The sequence below is a fragment of the Mustela erminea genome, chromosome 1, assembly GCF_009829155.1.
Source record: "Mustela erminea isolate mMusErm1 chromosome 1, mMusErm1.Pri, whole genome shotgun sequence".
Lineage (NCBI taxonomy): Eukaryota > Metazoa > Chordata > Mammalia > Carnivora > Mustelidae > Mustela > Mustela erminea.
Window position 1 is genome coordinate 205436152 of NC_045614.1, and position 26339 is coordinate 205462490.

The window sequence follows — 26339 nt, forward strand, 5'->3', positions numbered from 1 at the left end:
AAAAATTAATTCCTCCTTTCCCTCTGTTCTCACTAAAACTCTCCAATATCTTGACTACACTGTCAGGAAAAACAAAAACAAAAACAAAAACAAAAAAGAAACAAAAACAACAAAAACAACAACCAAAAACTAAAACCAAAATTATCTATCTTTGACTTAACAAAATCACAGACTTTTCATAATTTGTAGCTACATAAGTAATTTTTAATGACAAAAGCAAGGTGATTTGTAATGAAAATTTTAGAGTGTCGTTCAAGAGAGGCAAGCCCCACTATCTTAGGGCCATGCTCTAGCCCCTGGAACAAATGTGAGGTAGAAAATGCCATTGTGGATTCTGTTAACATTGTAGTTAAAGCTAATAAAGTGTGCTTTGAAAGACCTGAAGTGGAGAATAATGTTATAAAAATGATAGTTTGAGAGAATGTACTCATGATTATCTCTAGTCTTTCTCTGAGTTCTTTATTTGTGCACATTACAAAACTGATCTGGTTTATCTCCGTGCTAGAGTAACGAGTTCAAAGATGGGTCCCTCTTTAATCTTTTACTTTATCTTCTTAGATGAGCATGGATCATGTTAGCTAGTCACCTGCAGATGTATCTGGCAGGGGAGTGAAATGCCTGTCTTTCTTGCTTGAAGCCTTCCCATCCTCTCAGATGGGTTTGCTTAGAGCCCGTTCATGTGATTGGTGGTAGCAGTGTGGACCACATCTCTCCCTCACAGGGAAAAGGTACCACTTTCCAAGCTGGATAATCTGAAATATCTTGCACACTTGGTCTTTTCTAGACTCCTTCCTTCCTTCCTTCCTTCCTTCCTTCCTCTCTTTCTCTTTCTTTCTTTCAAGGGTTTTATTTATTTATTTACTTATTTGTCAAAGAGAGAGACAGATAAAGCAAAAGCAGGGGAACAGCAAGCAGAGGAGGAAGGCTCCCCGCTGAGCAGGGAGCTCGACATGGAACTGGGATCATGACCTGATCCAAAGGCAGATGCCCTAACAGACTGAGACATCCAGGCATCCCTAGACCTCTGCTTTCATTAGTTGGGGAGGAGAGAGGGGCAGCAAGAGCTTGATTAGAGTGATACTAATAATAGGACCTGAAAAGGATAGCTGCCTGCAGGTTTTGTGGCGTTGGTTACAAGGTGGACTACTTGATGCCTTTTTTTTTTTTTAATTAATTAATTTATTTATTTTTTAAAGATTTTGTTTATTTATTTGACAGACAGATTACATGTAGGCAAAGAGGCAGGCAGAGAGAGAGGAGGAAGCAGGCTCCCTGCTGAGCAGAGAGCCCGATGCAGGGCTCGTTCCTAGGACCCTGAGATCATGACCTGAGCCGAAGGCAGCGGCTTAACCCACTGAGCCACCCAGGCGCCCCATACTTGATGCCTTTTTGTTTTCAGCTAACTTCAGCTAATTTCAGGTGCTAATTCAGGTGTAAAAGGAGCAATCACATTTGATACATTTTAAATATCGTTTAATGTCATATAAAGCAATAAAAATAGCTTGATGTCTGGTAGATCTTCTAGTCCATCTTTCCGCTTTAAAGAAGCACAATCTCTAAAACATCTCAAACAAATCAGAACTCCTGTAATGTTTCCAGAGAGCTAGCATTTGGGTCCTTTGGTGACTGGTGGGAGCATTTTATCACTGCTCTCAAGAGTGTCCAACTCACTTATGACCGGTCTCCTTTAGGTTACGTCATAAGCCCCTCTCTGCCTTCCTCAGTGGAGGAGTAAAACCATCCATCTTCAGGTCCCGGTTCAACACTTTATAAATGGGAACATAGTTGCCCTTTAACTGAACTCAGGGACCCACCCTTCCTTCCCTCCTTTCTTTCCTTTCATCTGTTAGTCTTAAATTTTTGAGTAAATTCATTTTGTGGGTGTGTAGTCACCTTGGCTAACATGCTACATACTTTGAGGGTCTGCGTTATACTTGTGTCTTTTATTTTCACAAATGACTTCTGAGGATCGTCAAGGCCAATGCAAACATTTCCACCTTGAGGAAGAATCTCAACACAGAAAGTTGCTTGAAAGATCTGATGTGTTTTGTGAGTTTCTGGGAATTCGCACTACTTTGTTATATATTTGGGGACAAAATAAGATCTAGAAAACCTAAGGAGGGAAGTAAAGAGGGAAAAGATGAATCCAAGGTTTTCCAGGAAAGCTTAGGAATGGAAAAGATAAGTAAGTTTTATATTTTAGTGGGAAATTTAACAGCTTTGATCGGAGTCACTTGCATGTTTAATATATAAAATATCCTGTATTGTGTGAGCCGTTCCTGGGAGTGGTGGTGAAGAGGGTGATTTGGGCTTGAAATAAAGTGCTACACAAGTTACCATCATGGACCAAATAGCATTAAGGTCAAATTTCTCAAGTGTAGATAAGTCACAGGAGAGAGTTGGGAAGAAATGAGGGAATGTTTCATCCATCTGTGGCATTTGACCAGAGTCTTTAGGTCAAGTTTGGTCAGGGAGAGATGGAAGTAGGGAGAGAGGAGGAAAGAAAAAGCTTCCATATAAATGAGAAAACATGAGCCAGGCACAAGTTGTAGTTGTTGGTTGGTTCTGGTTCGACGAAATTAACCTGGTGTGTGGCTTCTCTAACAGAATCATTTTCTGGAGGAAGTTAGAAGGAAATCATCCAGGAAATCTATGATGAGATCATTAAACATTTCACTGAAAGATACCCTTGTAATTAATTTCATTTGCAATATGCATGCTTATGAATCATTATATTTGTTGGGATGTTGTGAAAAGGTCAAAACTAATTATATATTTGTTATGATGAGCTTAAAATTCTAGCTGTCATTTGTTATCTTGGCTCCCTTGAGACAATGTAGACTCGATTCCATCCCTACATTGGAGTTCTGAGTGTAATTTTTTAAAGCTTTAATGAAAATGTTTCTTTCATCATTATAGTTTGGTTTGTTATGCTTAATGCCACAAAATTACTTTTAAATCTTGGCATGGCTTTATTAAAAATGGTCTCATTTTAATTTGCTGCTCTAGGTACAGAATTCATCATGAATGCAAGGAAAAGCAGTCTGCCTCTTCAGAGATATCCTGGAAGTCGTTTAATGACAGATCTACAAGTACTGAAGACATTATCAACGCATTTAAAATTCTCTGTGATGTTGATTACTTGAAAATCTTTATCTTGTGTGTGTGGCACATGTTTCCTGAAATCGTTATATTTCTTGGTCTCTTACTGAAGAATTTGCCAGTATATGTTTTTTGTGAGTAGATGAGAATGTAAATCCTAGAAAACTCAATGGCATTCATAGTTACAGTCCCTAAAAATCAAGTGAGTCAACAAAATTTAACCTTTGAAATGTGACCTATTCATTTCTAATATTCTTAAAGGCAAGGACTACGTATTTGAAATCTGACCTATTCGTGTGAAATATTCTCCAAGGCAAGGACTATATCTTTTATAAAATTTGTGACAGGCATCTACATGGCTTATCCTCAAAAGGTTGTCATTCATTACTCAACAAGTCTTTGTTTATTACCCACTATGTATAAGAGGGTAAACAACTTCGGTAGCATTATTGATATATATATATATATATTTTTAAGATTTTATTTATTTATTTTACAGAGAGAGATCACAAGTAGGCAGAGAGGCAGGCAGAGAGAGAGAGGGAAGCAGGCTCCCTGCTGAGCAGAGAGCCCAATGTGGGACTCGATCCCAGGATCCTGAGATCATGACCTGAACCGAAGGCAGTGGCTTAACCAACTGAGCCACCCAGGCACCCGCATTATTGATATTTAAAAGAAATAGTTTGAGTCACCTTGTAGACGTTTATAATCAACTGGGAGTTCATGATCTACTTGTCTCCTATGAGATTCCTGGAACATGATAAGGCTTAAGTGTTTACAGGAACTAACACATTATGCCATTCATATGTTTTAATTATGATTTGAATGACTTGCCTTAGGAACAAGAAATGTTCAAAGAGTTATTTCAAATCTGTAATACAACTAGTCTGCACATTAGGTGGCGAGTTCATTTTATTAACTATCCAGGGCTAGAAATGAAATTTTACTATTTAAGTACCTTGGCAAGACATTGATATCCTTAGATATTGCTTTTTGAAAACATTAATATCTATCTATCTATTCTATTAAATGCTAATGGTAGATAACTAATTGTCCCTATGATATGTCTTTAAAAGTTAGGTCAAGTTTGTTTCAATACAAAACAAATATATATTTTAATATAAATAAAACAAAAACATTAAATACATAACTCCATTTAGTACTGTGATTAAGAGAGTCTGGATTCTGACAGACTGAAATTAGAATCTTGTTTTTTTTGAAATTAGAATCTTGGTTCTTCAACCAACAGGCAGTCTGAGCTTGGGGAGCTACTTACTCTTTTTTCTTGTAATTCCTTTTCTGAAATAGAAACAGTAATACAGAGTGCCAGCTTCATAAGGCTGCTGAGGGGACACTGTATGATAAGGTATGTTTTGGGGGAAGTCTGAGTTTGGCCAATAGTACTCAGAGTTAGGAAGGAACAGAGTGTGGTGGTGATGATGTGGCTGGAGTTATGTTGCATCGTTTGCCACTTTATAGTTAAGTGACCTGGGCAACCTGTTTAAGCCCCCTGAACCTCGGTTTTTAACTCTGTAAAAAAATGTTTATTTTAGGGTTGCTGTCACTATTGCATGAGCAAATATTGTGAAGTACATATAATGCAACTGGATTCATGCATCCTCATTAAATGATAGCTGTTATTACAATTATTAACATCTGATAGCCTGGCTTTGATATATACCAGGAACAGAATTCGTATCAGACTAAGAGAGTGGGATCTACCTATTATCTACCTATCTATCATCTCTCTTCTATCATTTATCTACATGTATATCTAATATCTATCTATCATCATCATCTATGTATCTATCATCTATCTGTCTTCTATCATTTATCTATATGTACATCTATCTATGTATCTAATCTTTCTCATAATGTCCAAATGAAATGTCAAAGTCTATCAGACACCTTCCAGATTATCTTGGATCGCTTTGATGGTGGATAGTGGTCCTTTGTCTTCCATTTGGATCAGTCTTGTCTTTTGCCATCAGTAGAAATTTTAACTTTGTTAGTAGAATTCTGTGGCTGCCAAGAAGATGAAGTCTGAGGACCAATGAACAAAATATCCTATGACTTATTGTCTACACTGGAGTGCTTTTGTGAGGACAGGGGTGCTACTTAACCTATAAGACTTCACAATTTCAGGCGTCATGCAGAATTGTTGAGGGCAAATTAGGACATCAGGACATCCTATGAATGAAGAAAAGTGAATGGAAAATGATGGGGAAAAGGAAGGAAAAAGCATATGAATTAAATAAGCAAACCAGATAATACCTGCCCACAAATCCTTTTTGGAGTTTCAGATAACTGACTAGCCTGTGCAATAATGAAGTAACTTCTCCAGTTTGTTATCTTGTGATGCAAAAACAACTTCTCTGTTGTCCTTGTGACACAGTAGGAGGAGGCTTACCTGCAAAGCCAGCCCCCATGTTTCTGGATTTCTAAGTGTCAACTTGTCAGTATGGTTTAACGTTGGTCATTTCTCTCCCAAGGCCTATGGGACTTTGAGTTACTAGTAAATATAACATATATGTCTCTATTCTGGTGGATTTACTGTTTGTTTTGTCCTGCGTTTTTCCTCCACACAGGCATTTTTTTAAGAAATGTAGCTGGAAAAAATTACCTTTTATATACAGGACAAGACATGAACAAAACTGAGACGTGCTTGTGCCTTTCAAGGACCAGCCTCACTTAGTATTACCTCCTTGCCACCCTAACAGGCTTCTTCTCCAAGAACTCCATTACTTTAGGTGGAATGGCTTATTTGTCCAAGCCCTGCACACTCATGACTCTCCTACAGACATTCTTGATCAGTGAATACCGGTTCCCTTCTCCTTGCTCCAAGCTGAAGGAGTCAACTAATACATTCCTTGAGCAAGTAGATTGTAACTTGAGTCTCTTTTAGATAATGCTTCACTTTGTTACCAAACACATTGGCCCCTCTGACGTTGGAGAGAATCTGGTGGACCTTATCTTTGGGGACTGGTAGACTTCATGTTTCTTTAACAAAAAACCACCACAGCATGGGTAGCTCCTAGAAACACCTTTCCTGGAGTAGTCACTCTTATGTTATTCCTCCTTTGAAACAACAATCCCAGGAACTTCTTGGTTGAGAGAGGGAAGCAAAGTATAAGACACCCTTAACTATAGGGAACAAACTGGGGGTTCGTTGAAGGAGGGGGGGAGGGTACTGGGCTTGGTGGATGTTGGGTATTAAGGAGGACACTTGTGATGAGCACGAGGTGTTATACGTAAGCAATGAATCACTAAATTCTACACCTGAAACCAATTTGAATATATATGTTAACCAATAAGAATTAAAATAAAAACTTGACATAAAAAAAAGAGCATTTTAGTCTTTTAAGTCAGGCAAAGGGTTAAATTAAAGCAGGGACTGCTGAGACAGAAAACAAAAAGTTTGATCTATTTGATCTTTGTCTCGCTTCCTTGACTCACTTCAAACTAATTTCTCTCTCTCCAGCTTCTTCTGGACTAAGAACTGAAAACTCTGAGCTCCTAGATGTTTCTACAACCCCATGAGGTCAATGCAAGCAAGGAATCACTTCTCCCCTTTCTCTGTACTGAAGTCAAGAAGGGCCCAGACTGGAAGCTTGAAAAGGAAAATAAATCTTGGCCATGAACATTGTCCTTCAGTCAAAGCTGAACTCCTTCTCTCTGGCTGAGTATTTCACCTGGGTAATCTTTTTCTATTAGCATCAAGAAATTGCTGAAGGAAGAAATGTAAGATCCAGTTTTTAATTAACTTTGCCATTGATTTCCACATAAGTGTGTATTAATCACTGTTCTTTGGTGAAAGGGATGAAAATCTCCAAGATTAATGATTTTTCTCCTCAGGGATTTTTCTGGACCAAGTTCCAGATATTCCACAATTTCTTCTTTTTCTCTTCTCTGAACTCACTACCTTACTCTGTTCTTTGCCCTAAAATATGGAGACACACAGAAACATATGTACATACATTCACACCAAACACGCTTTTGGAATGAAAATATTGAGGTGGAGAAAGAAAGATGATTGAGCATATTGAGTAGTTGCCATAAAAATCCTATTCTGTTGTGTTGCCTCGTTCAAAATGTTTTTTAACCCATTTACTCATAGCAAGTATCATATGCCTTGAATGAAAATGCATGTTTGCATTTTAGTTATGGCTAAGTGAAAAGGAAAGTGGTTCATGGGCCTTAAAGTACCTGTAAACCAGATTGACACACAATATGTTTTAGGTATTAGAAGTTGAAATACTTCTTTCCCCACAAATTACTGTAACAGTCTGTGAAGAGATACGGTAATATTTTCTGAAATGAGAGAAAAGTATCATACTGTCACATTAGAAAATGGAGAATAGAATGCCTTTGGTATAGTTTTTAGTGAACTGAGTACATCATATGTTTCCCCTCTAATATGTTACCATTCTAGTCCATCTTTAGCTGCTTGATTCACCTTATTTCTGTTTGTTTTTAATCTGTTTCTCTCTGTAAGCATATTGTTTCCAATGTAAGCATCTTTGTGGTATTTATGTAAACATCTTAATGAATTTTTGAATGAAATATATTTTCTTCTAATTCTGATTGATCCCAAATCTGAGCATTGATCATAATCACAGGAAAATATCTGTCCAGTATCTGTTATTGCTCTTTTAAAGGTGATTTTTTTCTTTTTATGTCTAGAAACATTTTTCTACTTGAACTTTATAGGGACTAGATTAAAAGATTCTTTTTTAAAAATTCTTTTTAAAAAACTTTTTATTTTTTATTAACATATAATGTACTATTAGCCCCAGGGGTATGGGCCTGTGAATCGTCAGGCTTACACACTTCACAGCACTCACCATAGCACATACCCTCCCCAGTGTCCATCACCCAACCAAAAGATTCTTGTAGTTATAGAATCATCCTACAGAAACTAATGGGACTTAATCATATGAAATGTTGATCCAATGCCTGCTCTTCATTGGTTCCCAATATGGTGAATGATACCCTGACTCTCCAGTGAAGCCTGCCTCTCCCCCTACCCCAATCCTGGACTTTTTCTTAGCCCCATTTTTCCCTCATGACCACCATCTAAATCTCTGGCCGATGAGTCATGCCTCCGAGTTACCTCCATCATCCAGTGCTCTCTGTCTGCCGCTGCTCTGGCCACCTTGCCATGTCCTTTCCCCGGGTTCCTGAAAGAGCCTTCCAGTGACCCCGTCTCCTCAGTCTCCTTGGCCTTCAATTCTTTCTTTACTTTCACCCAGAGTGATTGTCACTATCAGGCCCATTGCATCCCCTTGCATTTTGCCACACGCAGCTCCTTTTTAGCCCTATTTGCTCTTCTCTCAGGGGCTTCAGATGTGCTGCTTCCTCAGCCTGGAACGCTTGCTTCTCCACCCTGTGTCCCTCCCTTCACCCTTCACCTGATTGACCTGTCATCCTAGTTGAGCTATGCTTTCTGTCATGAAGACTTCCTTGGTTGACTATTTCTCCTGCATGGTCCTTCAGCTTCTGGCTTCCACAGAGGAAGTGCTAATCCCTCTTTGAGGAATATCATGTTTTTCTTTTTTGCTTAACTAAACTATGTGAGGGCAGGGACCATCTCTAGGCAGAACCTAGAACAGTGCCCAGAATGTGGTGGATACTTCTGTTTTTTGAATGAATATCCCTTTTTTATCTTATACTCACAGATGTTCCAAGTGCCATTTTAAAGTACTTATGAAGTTAGATTTTAAAGCACAAAGATGAATAGTTTCACTTTACTATAATAGTTAGGTATTTTGTATGAACGAAAAATATATATATTTTTAAACTTAGTCAGAAGTGATTCTGTCTGAACAGGTGGAGAGAGTCATCAAAATAGCAAACTGACAACAGATGACACTTGGCAACCAAACATTGTGAATGGGAGCCCAGTAAAGGGGAACAAACCAACACTCAAACCTTTTCTGGAAAAACAAAACAAAACAAAACAAAACAAAACCCTGTTGTTTTATTATTATTTAGAAAGAACACACAGAAATTTATCCAGAAGAGAGAAAAGGCAAAATAAGTGAGCATACAAATTCATTTCAAAAGAACCAGTGCCGCTTCCCAAGTACTTTCTGTCTCTGTGAGCTTCTTAAACTTTTGTATTTCTTATATCTCTATATATAACCATAGTTATATATATAGATACATGGAAACACATCACGCCCTTGTCAGGAATCCTTCCTCCCAAAACCTGTAGTGAGCATATCTTTTTTTTTTTTTTTTTCCTGAAAGCTGCCTGTAGATGTGTTCTTGGATTATGCCACAGTCTCTTTCCTCTGAGTTCGTCTCTGATGGCAAGTAAGGATACTTGTGAAGGGAGATTTCCCCTTAGTTCTTGACTTTTTCTTTAGCTTTTTCTGATTTTTGAGTGAGATTCCCAGTTCTTCCATGATGGCATTGAAAGAGAGACACTAGAGAATACGAAATAATAGAGCATCAGTGTAACCAAACTAGCTCCCTCCTCCGCTGATCTGTCTCTCACCTAGGTTTTTATGAATACAAGATATTGGTCTAAGGCAACCTGCCACAGAGTAAGTTCCCGGCCAGTTCCCACACCTCCTCCTCCACCCACTGGCCATTTGCCTTTTCTATTTGGGGAAACTGAGGCAGCAGGCTAGCTGGGTAGACTTTGGGGTTTCATTCACCGATGCAGTAGTATAAGACTACCCAGTTAGGTTCTCAAAATAGACAACTTACCTTTGCTGAGACACCAAAATAGAGTTAAGTTAAGTCATTTCCCCCATTGAGATGATCCAAACATTGATAGGTTTATCAAGGCATACGGACACTTCAGTAATGCTATAGAAAATGAACAAACCTTCTCTACACCAAGGCTTTGTTTTTTTCTCCCATGAAACCTTACTTTGTTCCTAAAATAAAATCTAATTCTTGATGACTTTCCTTTCTGATAAAAAAAAAGAAAAAAAAAAACAATTTTAAATTGTATATTTTCTCCAAAAAAACAGAGATCTGGCAGCAGCAATGATGCAGCTGTGGTTGAAATGAAAATAATATGGTACTGAACTGCACAGCAAAGATGATGGCATTATACAAGGAGAAAATGGAGCAATGATTATGAAATATCACACATATGCAGATGGCATATATATGTACAGATCTATTACAATTACACTGTATAGATTCACATGCACAGTATACAAATGCTATAATAAAACATAATTTACTGTCATTTCTTCCAGCCAAGATAAGATCTTTGAGTGACAAATTCTTGCTTATAGAGATGTCCATAAAGTAGTATTGTTTTTTATGAGATCACCCTTAAAACACCCTTCAAACCCCAAAGCCGTTGTTAAAGTGTGTGGAAGGGCAACTGTATGACTCATTTGTGATTAACTCAAAAAATGGATATGTTAAACACAAACAATGACATTCCACCAGCTGATTTCTTGAGGTTGTGAGGGCCTGATAGGAAGACATTGGTGATTCACGTGTGCAATGCGGGAAATGTCTCCTGCAGTCCTTGCATATCAAGAGGCGACATGTATTTTTGAAAATCTACACTCCATTTTTGTTCCATAGAAAAATTGAAGTAGCTTAAATAAACAGTACTTTTTAAAATATATATGTATTTATTTATTTATTTATTTAAGAGAGAGAGAGAGCGAGAGAGAGCGCACACACAGGAAGAAGAGTAGAGAGAGAGAGAGAGAGAGAAATATCTCCAGCAACCTCCATGCTGGGGTGTGGAGCCATAGGTGGGGCTTGATCTCACAACCCTGAGATTATGACCTGAGTGGAAACCAAGAGTTAGGATGCTTAACTGACTGAGCCACCCAGGTGTGGCTAAATAAGCAGTATTTTTAATTTTTCTACTTGATTTGAGAACCAGACAGACAAATTTAGATCTTAGATGTAAATTACTGGTCTATCAGACACATACCTCCAAAAAGAATACTCGTTTTTGTATGACTTTGTCTTTTTTTTTTTTTTTTAAAGATTTTATTTATTCATTTGACAGATAGAGATCACAAGTAGGCAGAGAGGCAGGCAGAGAGAGAGGAGGAAACAGGCTCCCCGCTGAGCAGAGAGCCCAATGCGGGGCTCAATCCCAGGACCCTGGGATCATGACCCCAGCCGAAAGCAGAGGCTTTAACCCACTGAGCCACCCAGGCGCCCCGACTTTGTCTCTTTTCCACATGAATGTTTATAGGATTTGAATTTCATTTCCATTTTCTTATAGTAGTGAAAATTCATGTTATGCATATTAATTTCTTTTCAAATGGTAAGTTGTGGCTTCATCAACTGAGAGGGGGGATCATGTCACACAAAGAAAAACTTCAAAATATTTTCTATGAATTATACTTTCAAAAAATATTACAGTAGGTATGTCACATATTAATTTTTTTGTAGCATAATGTGATGTGAAATTTATGTTACTAAGATGAATTAAATGTTTTATAGTGCCTTTGTGGTGGATGGTGTTGCATTGGGGTTTTGCAATTTTTGCTCAGATATTTATTTTAATGTAAGTTTTTTTGTTTGTATTTTTTATTTTATTTTATTTTTTTGCACAGGACATTTCTAATTTCAGGAAGATCATTAAAACTGAAGGAAGAGAGAGAGAGAAGGAAGAAGTGCCAAGGATTTTACACCTCACACTATTACACACAAATCTCACAGCAATCTTATATGGTAGGAATTATTATGCTCATTATGTAGATAGGGAAATTTACTATTGGAGAAATTAAGTAATTTGTCCAGGAAATGTGGCTTGCAAGAGAAAAAGCTCACATTTGAACTCAGTCCATCTGACTTCCCAGACTCAACTGCTTTCACTTAAAATCTCCAACACCTTAACTTTTTTTTTATTAAATCACTATAGAGAATTTTTTGTAGGTTCTTTTCCTATAAATATATGTTAAGAAATTGCAATCTTTGTGTTTTATTTCAACTCTCAAAACATTTCATTTTAGACATTTCTCTTTATTTTGCCCTAAAACTACCAAAGCAAGTCTCCAAATGTGGCTCCCAAAAGAGACATAACCAGGAGGGGGCTAGAAACCCTCTCTCTCTCTCTTATTTTGGGTAGTAGAACAGTCACAGATCTTATCTTGACAATACATTTCAATTATGTTTCTCTTTAAAAACACAGTCTTCCTTCAAATTTTGTATTGCCTTAAAATACAACAAAGGTCTATTCTTTTGATCAACTCCAAGTATTTATTTCTTGCTGCCAGCATGAAAGTGAATATAAATATAGTTTTATGAGTGGTTTGGTTTCTTTCTCTTTGGTCACAAACAATGATTTCTTTTTGATTCTCACTTTGTCTCCAACTGTCAAAAAAGAAAATGGCAAGATATTGGAGCTGACCTTTCTGCTTCCAAGTTTTTGCTGTAGTCATAAGGCAAGATGACCTTTAAGGTCCCTACCAGCCATGAGCTCAAGCAAACCACACTCTTGTATCCACAGGAAATGAAACTGTTGAAGGTCATCTCAGCACAGAGTGGCACGAGAGGGTCTCCTATTCATTCTTCAATTTGCCTTTTATAATCTCAGAATTAAAGACTATATATATATATATAGCTTCTGAATTAGGATAAAAATTTAAGTAGCTTTCCAAAGCTTCTATTTCTGGACATGGTTTTCATGAACTCTCTTGTGTTCACAGGGCCATAGAAAATTAAGTTTAAGCATGGAAGTTTAAATTTGTAAACCTACTTCATTAGAAAGTGTCAGACATATTGATGACCACCTAGTTGCCATGCTTGGTAGGTAGGGAAATTAGAGGTAGGATAGATACCTCAGCAGTACCCTCTAGAGCTTTGAAGACTAGAAACCCCCCTGCAGCATGCATCCTGGGTTCTTTTATTTTTCTCTGGTGGGTGGAGTTCATATTTTCAGTGGATCCATACATACCACCACGAATTATAGTTGTGAGTTGGCCCAGTATCAGAATGCTGGAATTTAAATTTTAGCTACAGTACCCAGTAGCTGGGTTACACTGAGCAAGATATTTAGTTTCTCTTTGACTCAGTTTCCTTATCTATAAAATGGAAACAATAGTAGAAGTTTTTTCATTGAGTAGTTTGTGAATGGTTGGCTAGGTACCTGTAAAACACACAGGACAATGCCTGGCACATCTCTTTCTTTAAAATAACATTGTATACATCACTGAAAATATTTTAAGTCTATGGAACTTGCTATATGTATTTCGTTTTGTTTGTTTGTTTTTGGAGGGCAAGGAAGAACAGTGAAAGGTTGATGCTCCTTTAATTTTAGCCATTGTATGACTTTTTATGCACCAATTCTTTGTTTATACCAGTGTTTTAAAGTAGGTTTTCTACATGTTTAATACATAGCATTTTCAATGCTTATTTACTTGTTTTGCCCAGCTCATAACCCATTTTAGTATTTAGGTAGTAATAGGCCTTATGACAGCTTGTGTCTTGCCTGTGAAGGATAGGTGTTCAAGCATAATAAGGAAATGAAAATTAACTGCAGTCCCTTGCCATAAAAAAAAAAAAATTATCTCTGCTTCTGAACCCATTGACAATGAATCCCTATGATGACAAGTCTGATAGGAAAATTCACTTATAAGTAAATGGATTTATAGTAATAAACTATATTAGTGCCTTTTATGCTGTTCTGGACATCGTCCAAAGACAGTCAGGTGTGTCTATGTATGCGCAAGTGTGAGTGTGTGCGCCTGTGACTTCTCTTGTAGAGGGAAGGAAGCTGAGATACAAGTAGTCTGCTAGAAACCACTAGCGAAGCTTCTGGCAGCCCCATAGCTCTTCTGGTATTTACAAGGAAAAGGATTTGCTTGTTTTGCAGAGAGCCATTCCTCTTTTCCACTTGTTTCGTGCAGGCGGTGTGTCCTGAATGACCGCCCCCGCCCCCACCCACCATCCTTTTCTTCTCCTGCCTTCTTTTGCTTCCTTTTTATTAACCTTCCTCTTTGGCTAGATTTTTAAAAGTAATTGCTGACAGCATGGCACCTTCTTTGGACTAATCCCCAATATTTAATTTCTTGGTACTGGTGTGAACCATAAATATACATTATTCTTCTTTCCTGACACCTTTATCCTTGTATTACAAATATTCCCCCAGAAGGGGTGGGAGGAGCTAATCCAGTTCTTTGTACCTAAAATAAACTGCCTTAAAAAAAAATAGTCTGGGGGTGAAGAGGGGTTTCTTTTAAGTTATAGGAAAAGCTGTGTTTTAAATTTGATTTGAGTTTACAATATTGAAAGGATCAAGGCTAGGCTGACTGGGAATGGCTTTGCTCGTTGTAAACTTGGCATCAGGTTGTGAATATCAGATTGATTTGTTATTGTGTATTTAACGTTTTTGCATTCTGTGCTTTTATTCATTGGTACATTTAGAAGAACTGCTTGGAATGCATTCCTTTACACCTTACATTTTAAATAGGTTTCTCTTACTACTTTATTGGGCTTTTTATTTAAAGACAAACGAAGTGGTCTGTGACATTGTCTAATAAATTTTCACATTAAGTGCTGAAGAAAGATATAGATAATATTTGTGTCATCTTACAGATATAAAATCTTTCATTTTACATAGATCTGCTTTAACTTGAAAGCAAGCTGTAATCTGAAGTCTTTTTGTAAAGACAATTTTTAGTAAAATAGACCAAATTTTAGTGAAATATAGAAATCAAGGAACAGGTTACTGAGAAATAATGAGATTACCATTGCTCTTATTTTCTTGGTCTTATCAAATTACTATCACAGTTCTGTGGAAAGAATGTCTCAGTGATTTTTTTTTAAAGATTTTTATTTATTTATTTGAGAGAGAGAGAGAGTGAGAGAGAGCATGAGAGAGGGGAAGGTCAGGAGGAGAAGCAGACTCCTCACAGAGCTGGGAGCCCAATGCAGGACTCCACCATGACTCTGGGATCATGACCCGAGTGGAAGGCAGTGGCTTAACCAACTGAGCCACCCAGATGCTCTGATTTTTTTTTCTTTATAAGAAGAAGTTCTAAGCATTCATATCCTTAACATTTTTAAACTCTGAGGTTCAATGTGGGAACAACCTAGAGTGTTCAAAATGTCAGGAAACTTTTTAAGGAATAAGGATGGAAGAATTCTATTCATACATTTGAATACATTTGAATGTATGAATGAATTCTATTCAGAATAGTGTTTATGATTAATTGTGCCTGAAAGCTAATGAGAGAGTTGAGTCTCATCTCCTCAACTGTGCCCCAAATTTTGGGATAGAGGAAATCTAGACACTGAACTAGAACTTCAAGATGTGGTCTCCTTATTGCCACCTGTGACCCAGAATCCACTCCTCATCGTCCAGCCCATTTTCCTGCACCTTCCATATTCCATTTTCCACTCCCTTTAGCCCTATGTTCCTTTTGGCTACAGTTTGTCAATCCCACTAACTCATTTTCCTAGTTCCTTTTTTTAATTTTTTTTAATTTTTAATTTTTTTATTTTTTATAAACATATGTTTTTATCCCCAGGGGTACAGATCTGTGAATCACCTAGTTCCTTTTAATCTTATGTTGTCACCATCTCTATATCCTTTTCCATCTCAAGTCCTCTATCTTATCTTTTTGCCCCCACACTTGAGGCTTGATGCCAACATCTTTGCTCTCTCAGATCCTAGATGTAAGCTAATTCTTTGCACGAATGCATACTCCAGAATTCCCTGTTTTCCAATCTGAGCTCCTTTGAACCATAAACATACACCTGGGGAGGACACAGTTACTCAGTAACACCAGGTATATGAGGATCATCTTTCTGGGGTCCATCTTTATTAAAGATTGTATTTAGAAAAGTTTTTCTTCCATTAAAATAAATACAAGTGTATAGTGGAGTGGATATATATATATATATATATATATATATATATATATATAAATAAATATATAAAATATATAAAAATTACATATATAAATATGTATTATTATTTTTTTAGAATTCTTAAAGTTTTCACTTGGAGTGGTTGCTCAGGGCTCTACACCCAAACTGTTAGGTATCAGTTCATTCTCCTCTAACATTAGGTATAATTTCATGGAAAACTTTGAAAGGTGAGGTTAACACTGGAGCAGTACTTCATTTTGATATTAATCCATGTGCTTTTTCCAGATCTTCTGACTCTAAACCCTTTTTCCACTTTTAAAGTCATAGCAAGAGCTTTTATATGCATTACCCTCAGGGTAGGGATGACAGAAAAGAAAAAAAGTAAAATTTGCAGCTTTGAGTTCTTAAATAGATTTTTGTGGATCTATTGAAGCCACTGCAGTCTTTGAAGCTATTAATTACAACAGCCAGGTGTCTGAAAGAAGGAAAAAGAAGGCACTTTGAATTGTAAAAGTTTGCCTTAGAGCCTTCAGGGTCCAGCCAGTGGGACTGGGGATGTGGTATAAAGCTAGGACGGTTCTATGGAGAACCGCTTTCAAGGAGAATCTTCCAGCTAGGGATTGGGAGGGCCTAGATGCTGAAGAATACCAGAGAATGAGCCCCTCACTTGCCACTCTTGGGTTAAACTCCCATGGGCTAAGATAAGGCAAGTAAATGTGGGACAGCTTAGTAGATGGGGGAATCTGAAAATGCAGATTGGACATTAAATTCCAGAGTTTGTGCCCACTCTCTGTCTCAGACTAAGAGGAAGCAGTCACTAGAGTGCAGAAATGGCATCAAAGCCAATCATCAGGCTGGTTGGAGATTGTCCTCTGCCTCCAATGGTCTCTGAATGTTGCTCAAGGGCAGCTGAAACTTTCCATTGCCCTAGAGTGGACATGAAAGTGGCCAATAGGTATAGAGAGGTGGCTGCAAAGTGGTTCACTCAAGTGTTATGAGCAGAGAGCAGAAAGAGTTTTGCTCTAAGGATAATCCTCAGGTGGGCCGGACATATCCAGAAGTGAGCAACTCTCCTTGCTTAAGAATGGCAGAAATGTGGGTTTGCATGCCAACCCAAAGGACCCACAGTGCCTTTCTCCTGTCTGAAGTCATCATCAGAGGCCAATCTGACAGTCTTCTTTGGCTTTCTGTCTTCTTTCTGGCTTCCCTACATTACCTGAACCTGCCTCAACCCCTCTTGTAAGCTCAGAGCCTACAAATTTCCTCTGAATATAGGTCTATATACCAATATGTACCTGACCCGGCATCCACGTTCAAGGCCATATGTCAATGAGGACAGGCTTTCCATTGCCATATGGACAAGAGGGCCTGGTCCTTTCAGCAACTCAGAGGCAGAGTTGGAGCCATAAAAATAAACTTTAAGAATTTTTTTGCATGCCCCTTCTCATATAGAGAATGGTCTTAGCCTTGAGGTAAATTGAGCCTGATGGAGGGTTTTAGTTGTCCATAGTGCATGTGTGAACTACCATGAAGTCCTTGCAATAACAGCTTATGCCCTTATGTAGAGGATATACAATTTTTCTCAAGCTATAAACCGAGGTGTGCAAGAAAATTATCTGATGCTATTAAAAAATTAACAAATCCCACCTTAGTTTAGAGATCCCTGGGTATTTTTTTTTTAAGAGATATCCCTGGGTATCTAGTGGATATTATCAACTCAAGGTAACTCACTCTTCATTTAAAACTAAGTTTCTTTTCTAATGGCTCAGTTAAAATGAGTCTCTCCCCATCTTCTTATTCCTCTTCTTTCCCAGGTGTATCTGGGTAGAGGAGAGTTTAATAGAGAGCCCGGGCATTGTAATAGTGGGAGAAGCTAGTCTATGGCCATGCTCTATCCTTTGGCTTCCACTGGGGTGTGGCATCCTAGGGGGTCTAGGATGCTATACTCTCTCTCTGCTGTTTTCTCTGAGATGCTTGTGGCCCCACTATGGTCTTCATGTCACATTGAATCTTTTCTACTCCAAACTCAACTCTTTCAGTCCAGTGGTTCTCTTGGCTCTTCCACAAAGCTCTTCATTGGGAAGCATCATGGAGTTTTCACTGAGACACTCTAGGACAGAGCAGGAGTATGAAGCTGTTTGGGTTTCATGGCTTAGACCTTGTTATTCCACCATTCTGGAGACAGTTGGATGTAAAATTTCTTTCAAGTTTTGCCATCTCCTGGGTTACACCCTCTGAACCCCAAAATAGTATTTTCTGTTTAGGATCCTTCCTGAGCTTTTCTGAAGTTTCTATTTCCTGTCCTCAGGTTGGGACTTGGCTTAGGGATGGTCATGAAGCCTTCTCTCAGGACTTCTGGTACCATCAAGTTTTAATGACTTCCCTCCCATTCTTCCCTTCTTTCCTAGGGGTCAAAAATTGGTCAGAATTGGAACATGAGGGAGAAAAGTATTTTGTGCATTTCTCCAACTTTGGGTCTCTGGGTTTTGGATCCTGTTAATTAAAGATAAACTATATTAATTATAACAACTAACTTACTCAATGAAACGTCTGGTTCTTTAGAAAAGCCATGGTTTTCAAGATTTTGCCTATGCTACAGATCTGTAAAGCCTACTTAAAACTCAAAAGCTAAAAGTTTGATTCATGTCTGGCTTGGAAGCAATACATATAAAAAACCTTGATTCTTAAAGGTGGTGGAGGGTAGGGGTAAAAGAAATAGACAGTAAGAGCACATCAACCTTTTTCTTTGTTTCCTTTTGTCCTTAGTAGAATTTAAGTTCCATTTACAGAATAGTTTTCCCCCATGCACTCCAGTCCCACTGATATCCCCTTTCTTGAATTGTGATTGAGAATGTAATCAGTTCCATAGCTTCAAATAACTTCTAACTATATGTCTTCGTTTGGCACATTTGTTGTTTTATTTTGTTACTATTTTTACCTATCCTGTGGGCTCATCAAAGTCTAGAATGATTTTACTTCTGTAGCCTTCCTTGTGTTTGTCATGCTTTGCTTATGAGTGCATGAGAACTGTTTCATTCTCTGATGCTATGATGTTGGTTTTCTCTATATCCAAAGTGGACCATTCTATCCTGCATCATAGGCAGGGATAGGTAATTCTGCTTATGGCAATAAGAATTTAATATGTCCAAGGTAATTGCACAATATTGTTTACATTTATATTTGGCCAAAACTTTATTATTATTTTTTTGGTCCTGCTTCTATATTTTTATTTCTTTCCCACTTTTTATAAAACTTAAAAAATATTGTGGCTGGAAGAGAACTTTAAATGTCACCTCCTAATTGCACAGATGGGGAGACTGAGAGTGAAGGAAGAACACTGACTTGCCCAAAGTCACATACCCATTCAGTAACAGCACAGACGCCTGCTTTCTTGGCTTGTGATTCCCAGGTCACATTTCCATTGAGCCATTTATACCTTTTAGAATCTGTTTGATTTAGAAGACACTACTATTGTACCCTGGAAAAGTTCTTTCTTTCCTTTTTTTTTTTAAGATTTTATTTATTTATTTGACAGAGATCACAAGTAGGCAGAGAGGCAGGCAGAGAGAGAGGAGGAAGCAGGCTCCCCACTGAGCAGAGAGCTCGATGGAGGGCTTGATCCCAGGACCCTGAGATCATGACCCGAGCCTAAGGCAGAGGCTTAACCCACTGAGCCACCCAGGTGCCTCATTTTTCTAAATGGTTATTAATTGCTTCCAGGACTCTCCGTGAATTGATGAATGTTTGGGTTTCCAGGCAAAGGAAAGCCTCTTTCCACAATTACAGAAAGAACCTATTGAGAGTTCTCCAAATCATTTTCTAAATAAAGTGATCAGACTATGGAAGAAATGAAGCTAAGGACACTTGGAGACACATTATCAGATGATAATGTGCCAAGTGACACTTAGGATTTAAGATAAATGTGAAGATAGGGTGGGTTATCTGTGGACAGTAATTTCTTAGTTCTTATGGTTGGTAAAAACTAAATTGTCAGGGCACCATTTTTTTTTCTTTTTAGTTGAAATATCTGAATGTTTGAATTCTAAGCACTTCAGTTAAAAAATTGGATAGGAAGAAAATTCTGACCCTACTACCTTAACCTTAGTGGATAAATGGAACAACAACAGTAACTTCTTTACATCACTCAGGTCTTACTCATTATTTTTATGTGTATCTGGACGCGTATGTTGTGATATGGAGACATGGTTGTATTGTGCAATTTGGTCAATTAGCCCTATTTGGTTTGCCAATTACAAATCTCAGATCCTGTAGCATGTGAAACTACACAGAACATTTGGTTTTCTATCACAAAAATGTTCTTATTTGTGCAAATAAAATTTCTTTGAAAATTTAAAGGAGAATCCCATTTTCTATGATATCAGTCTCTATGGAGAGGATTTTGAAAACAAAAATGATTTTAATATGCTTGTGCATCTGTGCATATAAAATTCCATAACTGTGGGAAGCATAATGAGATGGTTCCTGAAGGCAAGTTAAAACTGCAGCATCAAGCAGAAATTTTTCATTATCTATAAGAGTTAATTAATAATGCCATTTGGCACATTCAGATGTGCAGAAAATAGTGCAAGAAGTAAGAATGCTTTGCTTTCCTTTTGCTTTCAAGGCCAGGCTGCTTTTAAAGTGCTTACTGGGAAATAGACCTTATAGTGTAAAGGGTTATGGGCTTGGAAACTAATTTGGAATCATTGCTTTGCCATAGATGGCTTACATAGAACATTATATAGTGCTAGTCAAATGCAGTAAGGTATTTGGAAATAATTTTGGGAAAGGTTTAACTATATGATCCAGCTGAATTTCCTAAGAACATTATCTCTACCCACCATGTGTTCCTTAGGTAGTTCCAATTTTGCTGAAAAAACCCTAAAATAATTCAGGTTATAATTTTAGTCTAAGAAAAAATCAGCTTTTATTTTTTTTTTCTTATTATTATTGCATTGGCTTATAAAACAGGCTTGTCAGGAACCAGATTAGACAACACTCTGGGCTCCATAGTTCTTGATGTACTTGTTCAATCTTTCATATCTCTCTGTTCTCTTGCTAACTTGAAACAGTCTTCCTTCAGGTATAATCCACAGAAAAACTGCCAGTGTTAATAAAATCTCACTCTTACCATTTAATTTGAAGTCAAATTGCTGTATTCTATTTAGCTCCATTTTTTAAAATTATTAGAACTATTTTGCTGTATTTTATATGGAACCTCTTTTACATCCATTCACTTGCTTTAGTTGTAGCTCTGGACCAAGAAACACTCCTCATTCTATGCAAGTGCATTTTGGCTCTCTGAAGACCTTGCTCATGCCTTCCACGGATTGTCTCTTCTTTAAGCTAAGCATCTAGCTTTAAAGAAAACTCAAGCTTACCAACATTTTTAAACACTTGTATTTAAGATTGTTGGGGAAAAAACTCATGTAAGAAAAGCTATTTTACAAACCTCTTGTACTGAAGATAGTTTTAATAAAACCTCATGTACATAACCTAATTTTGGAGAAAACTGCTATATTTAAGCTAATTTTTATGAAAACTAATGTGCAAAGTAGTTTTAAGCATTCACTTCCAGATTTTGTTAAAAAATACCTGTTCTTGGATTATAATCCCTGAGAAGGAATCTATGGGGATAAAACCTATAATCAGTATTTTAAGTAATTTCCCTGGGGGATTCTTAGGTACACCAAAGTCTGAGAACTAATGACGTGAAAACAGACTTTGGAAATTTTTTTTCATGCTCAAGCCCCCCCACCTTTTTTCCCTAAATTTCACTAAAATGCAATGGCCCTTGGTGGGGTCACTGTGGTCTCAGTGGTTATTCACTTGATATTAAGAACTCGTTATCTAGGGCATATATAGAAGGAGAAAGAAGAGAGTGTAGGGAACCTATATTTCTGAAATGTATGGAGGTCTTTGGGGATAAAAGGGTGCAGAGACCATTTAAACTTCTGATTTGATCATTTGGTATAGGCTTAGCTCCTATTACTAAATATGAAGGTTATCAATTGAATATAATGGAATTTTTATCTCAAAGATGTGCAGTTTCTTTTTGAATTCTCTCTAGAGAGGGTCTATTGAACATTGAATGCCAAATATGTGCTGTATATCTTTCTTCGAATTACTGGTCATACCTCTAAAATCAATCAGTAAACATCAGTGACTTACTGAGTGCCAGTTACATGCATATAATGCTTTAGATCTCTACTACATGATAGAATCAACTGGTTATCTTAAAAAAAAAAAAAGCTATTGTCCTGCCTCCATTCCAGAATAATCAAAATAGAATTTCTAGAGTCGAGGTTCAAAACTTCTACTAGATCCTCATGTATTGTTGATTTGGGTCCTTCTCTTGCATGCAATGAAATTGCCTTGATTTTTAATGCTTGTGTAAGGAAATATGGTTTTATGTATAGTTTGAACCTCTAAACTGGAAAACTTCCTTTCCAAACTGACTTTGTATTAAGTTTCATGGTAAACTGTACTTACTGCCCACCTGATCAGAGAATAATACTTAATTTCTCTATAAGGAACTAACATCTGCTAACCAGTATCTCTTAACAGGATTCTTATAAATGATCTCATTTTCTATGCCATGATATTATTTCTTTTAATTCTCCTAGTAAATATAGGTCAACAGATTACCTTCAATTTACAACTGAGGAAATTGAAGCTCAGAGAAATTAAAAATTACCCCCCAAACCAAAACTCTTGTTTATTAAATGGCAGTTATGTGATGGGCATGGCTAACATGTTGTGTACATTATCACTGGATGAGATGCACACCATCATACCAGTGTTCCCTAGAGTATGATCTGTAGAGCAATGGTCTGTCAAGATGCTTTTGGGGAAAAATAAATTCTGTTATCTAATAAGTATGGGGAGTACTGAATACTTTCCAATCTTGTTGAAAATTCCCAATGCACACACACAAAAAGATAATTCCCAAAGCATTATAGCATATTAAATACCCTGAGATATCATGTGGTAAAGGAATGTTTAGAATAATGCTCCATAGTTTCCTCGAGCAGGAAAATCTTATTTGGGTAACAGTTTCCAGTGGGACCCATTGTGAAGGACACTCCTTCAAATATAACCTTATGATGTAGAAATTATGTCCTGGTGTTACATATTAAGAAACCAAAGCTCTAAGAAATTCAGTCACTTTTCTACCATCATTCAGCATGTGGCTATGCTAAAACCTGCACCTAAGTTTGATTGATTTTGAAAATCCTCTTCTGATTCTAAAATCTAAGACTCCAGGCTGCTGACTAATATCTATTTCTCTGTTAGTAAAGCTAAAAAAAAAATTGTTGAAAGGATTAACTGTAATGCTGTATCTTTTCAAATATCTCAAGAAATTCTGAAAACTTCAAAATAACATATAAATACCAGGAATAGGTAGGATACAGCTTAAAGTGGCACACAAATATTAATTTTATCCAAACCTCTGAGTTACAATTTTAAAAGATAGTCTGTAGAAAAGTGAATTTTGTTATTACTAATCTTGATCATCTAAACTTCATCAATCATTCTTATAATTTTTTGGTAGCATCTTTGATTTATTAAAAAGCCCTTGAAATATAAGCTTATATAATTTGTGATTTCTATGTACACAATCAATGAATTATGAATAATAAAATATTTATTCCAACACCTGACTCTATTGATTATGAAGATGCAAATTCTGACCTAGGACAAATTCTGGTGCTTTTGCTTCAATAATAGTAAATAAATGTTGGTGTAATTTATAGATATTATCTTAAAAGTACATTTATTTAAAGAAGAAAGCAAGACTGAGAAACAATCAGGGCAGGAGTCAACTTTCCTAAACATGCTTTACTGGAGAAATATAACGTTGACTGGGGAGATCTGTGGTTCAAAATTTGAAACCCACTTAAAGCTAAGCAAAGAGAAGGCAAAATGCTACATGATTGCACAGATGGCTTATCGTTACTTCTGAGAAATACGTTTTGGGGGCTAAAATTCTTACGTCAAAAGGTAATCCCATTTAAGAGAACAAAGACTAACTTAGTCCATATTGAGGGGAGATGAAAGGCATCTTCAACTCCCCTACTCACGGCGAAGAGGAAAAGAAGCTCAGAGGGACAGCAGATATCCTTCATAGGAACAAATTAAGTATGCAGTTGGTTTTCTATGTCACCAAGCTGAGACAGAGTGGGAATTATTTACAACATTTTGAATGCAGGTGTAAAATAAATCTCCAGAGATCTGTAATGTGTGTGGAAATTCTTTCCTCTATTTATTTTCTCCTCCTTGCCCTTCTCCCCAGTACACTCGGAATGAATTGATAATGACTAAGGGTCCAGAGAAGTGAGTGTGAAAGTGGTAATGCTCAGAAAAGATTGCTATGAGGACAACCACTCTATTCTGGGTGAGTAAGAACGGAATAAATAATGTCTTGTGAAAAGATGTTTGTCAATGCAGAGTGAGAGTGAGTAAGTGCAAAATAGAAGATGTTATGCATTAGTTCCTAGTTTAGGATCTTCTTTGGAGCTTGCAAGAAATGATCTGTAACATGAAAAAAAAATCACAGTTCTTTAGAGACTCCGAGCATACTTTATGATCTGAACCTACAGAGGATGGTCAAGTAAATGTTACAGGATAATGATAATGGATTTCTACTCAGGGATCATTCTTGACTGTGTTGTGCCTTCCTGGGTGATGTTCAATTTAGCTAAGGCTCTTCTGTGACGCCAGAGGTTTCAAGTTTATTTTTCATTTTCTGGATCACGTTTTTCAATTTTTAAAATCCAAGACATCTTTGAGTCTTTATGTAAATAATACAGTTTAAATAGTGGAATCAATTTGAGTTGAACATCAACATTGTTATGGAGTTACTATAAAAAGATAGGGCTTGGGCAGTTTGAACATGTGGATCTATAGAACATAAGGGACAGGGAGAAGGAAAGAGGAGAAAAAAGTCCACAAAGATGAAAACAATTCCACAATATTTGCATTTTGTTTTTATGCTTTGCACTGTTGGAAGTCTGGATCTACTTTTTCATGAGGAAAGACTTGCTTATTTTTAATGCATGAATATAGAACTAAGATAGCCATTGTCTTGATGGTATAGCAGATTCTGGAAAATACACATATCTTAGGAGTTTATTTACCCCTAATATACCTCAATTTCAACACAGATCGCACATCTGTTCTCATTGCATTGAATTCAATGTCTAGAGTCCATGAGCTTTGCTATCTTAAAGGGATAGGGAATTGTGGCTATTTATGCTTAGTAGATACAGATATCATCAACAACACCAATTAGCAGAAACAATCTCTACTGGGCATACTTTTTTCCTTTAACTGATTACACAGTATGAACTGAGGACTGTGTCCGAATCCCTCTCTCCTCTCGAATTAATTTGCCACATTCTAAATCCGTAGATAATGTGGTTCCAGAAGTAGAGTTGGTTGGATGGGTTTGCTTACACTGCAGTCCATAAAAGAAACAAAAAGCCTTGCATGCAAAAGAAATGAGAAAAATATAGAAAAAATGAATAAATCAGAAGCAAAAATGAATGTTTAAATGAAAATTTAAATAAAATGAAGCTGGCAATTATGAGAAGCACATTAAAGCATAACATATACAGGCTTTTATTTTTCAAATTAGTTGCATAAAACAAGACACCTCAAGAGTAAATTGAAAGTTAAAACAAAGCAGAACAGTCCATTTTCCCCTTTAAGCAAAGATAGTTTTCTCTAACAAGAAAAGGGTGCTTAATGTTCTCACAACTGACTTGTAATTGTGGGAAAATTTTCATGGTAAATCCAGGTTATAATCAATCCCTCCCAGCGTTGGGACTGTAAGGAGAGTTTCCACTTAACGGAGGTGGGACTGGTATGGGATTATTAATCAGAACTGGCTACATAATATGTGGGGTCCAGTACAAAGTGAAAATGTGGAACCCCATTATTAAAATTTATTAATTTCAGGACAGTGACAACTGAGCATTAAACTAGCCCTGTTAATAATTGTTTATAACCTCAAAATTTTAACAGGAATATTAAATTGAATGGGTGGCCTAATGCACCACAACTGGCATGAGCTTTGTACTTTGCTTATTCCAGAATGCTTATGAAGGAATTCTTTTTTAATACAATCATCTTATTCAGGATGGTGTAAGTTCTTGGTATGATTTCTATCAAAAATAGCAGTGACAGGCAAAAATGATCAACTACTGAAATCAACTATAATCCTAAATACGATTTGGAAAAATAAAGTCTCTAATATGTTTTGTTGTCACTCTGTATAATTTAACATATTCCTGGGCCTCCCCAAATTGGTGAATTATCTTTTTAAGAATCATATTTCGAGAGAGGTGAATGCTCAGTTACAAAATACCTCATTTATATCTTTATGTAAATTGCTTTGCATTAGTACATGTGCTCAG

The 26339-nt window shown here is 36.9% G+C and overlaps 1 protein-coding gene across 4 annotated transcripts in view; it reads right to left on the bottom strand.

Annotated features, from left to right (window-relative positions):
• Window positions 1-9096: 9096 nt before the first annotated feature.
• GRIK1 (glutamate ionotropic receptor kainate type subunit 1) overlaps window positions 9097-26339 on the bottom strand; it is a 390887-nt gene continuing 373644 nt past the window's right edge. For 2 of the 4 annotated variants that reach the window (XM_032353659.1, XM_032353668.1), the window contains one exon: window positions 9097-9533. In XM_032353659.1, the coding sequence (XP_032209550.1) occupies window positions 9378-9533 (156 nt within the window). In that variant the 3' untranslated portion in view covers window positions 9097-9377. Of the gene's footprint in view, window positions 9534-23713; window positions 25406-26339 lie in introns of those variants that run through there. The other 2 variants (XM_032353662.1, XM_032353672.1) reach the window with 1 other exon arrangement.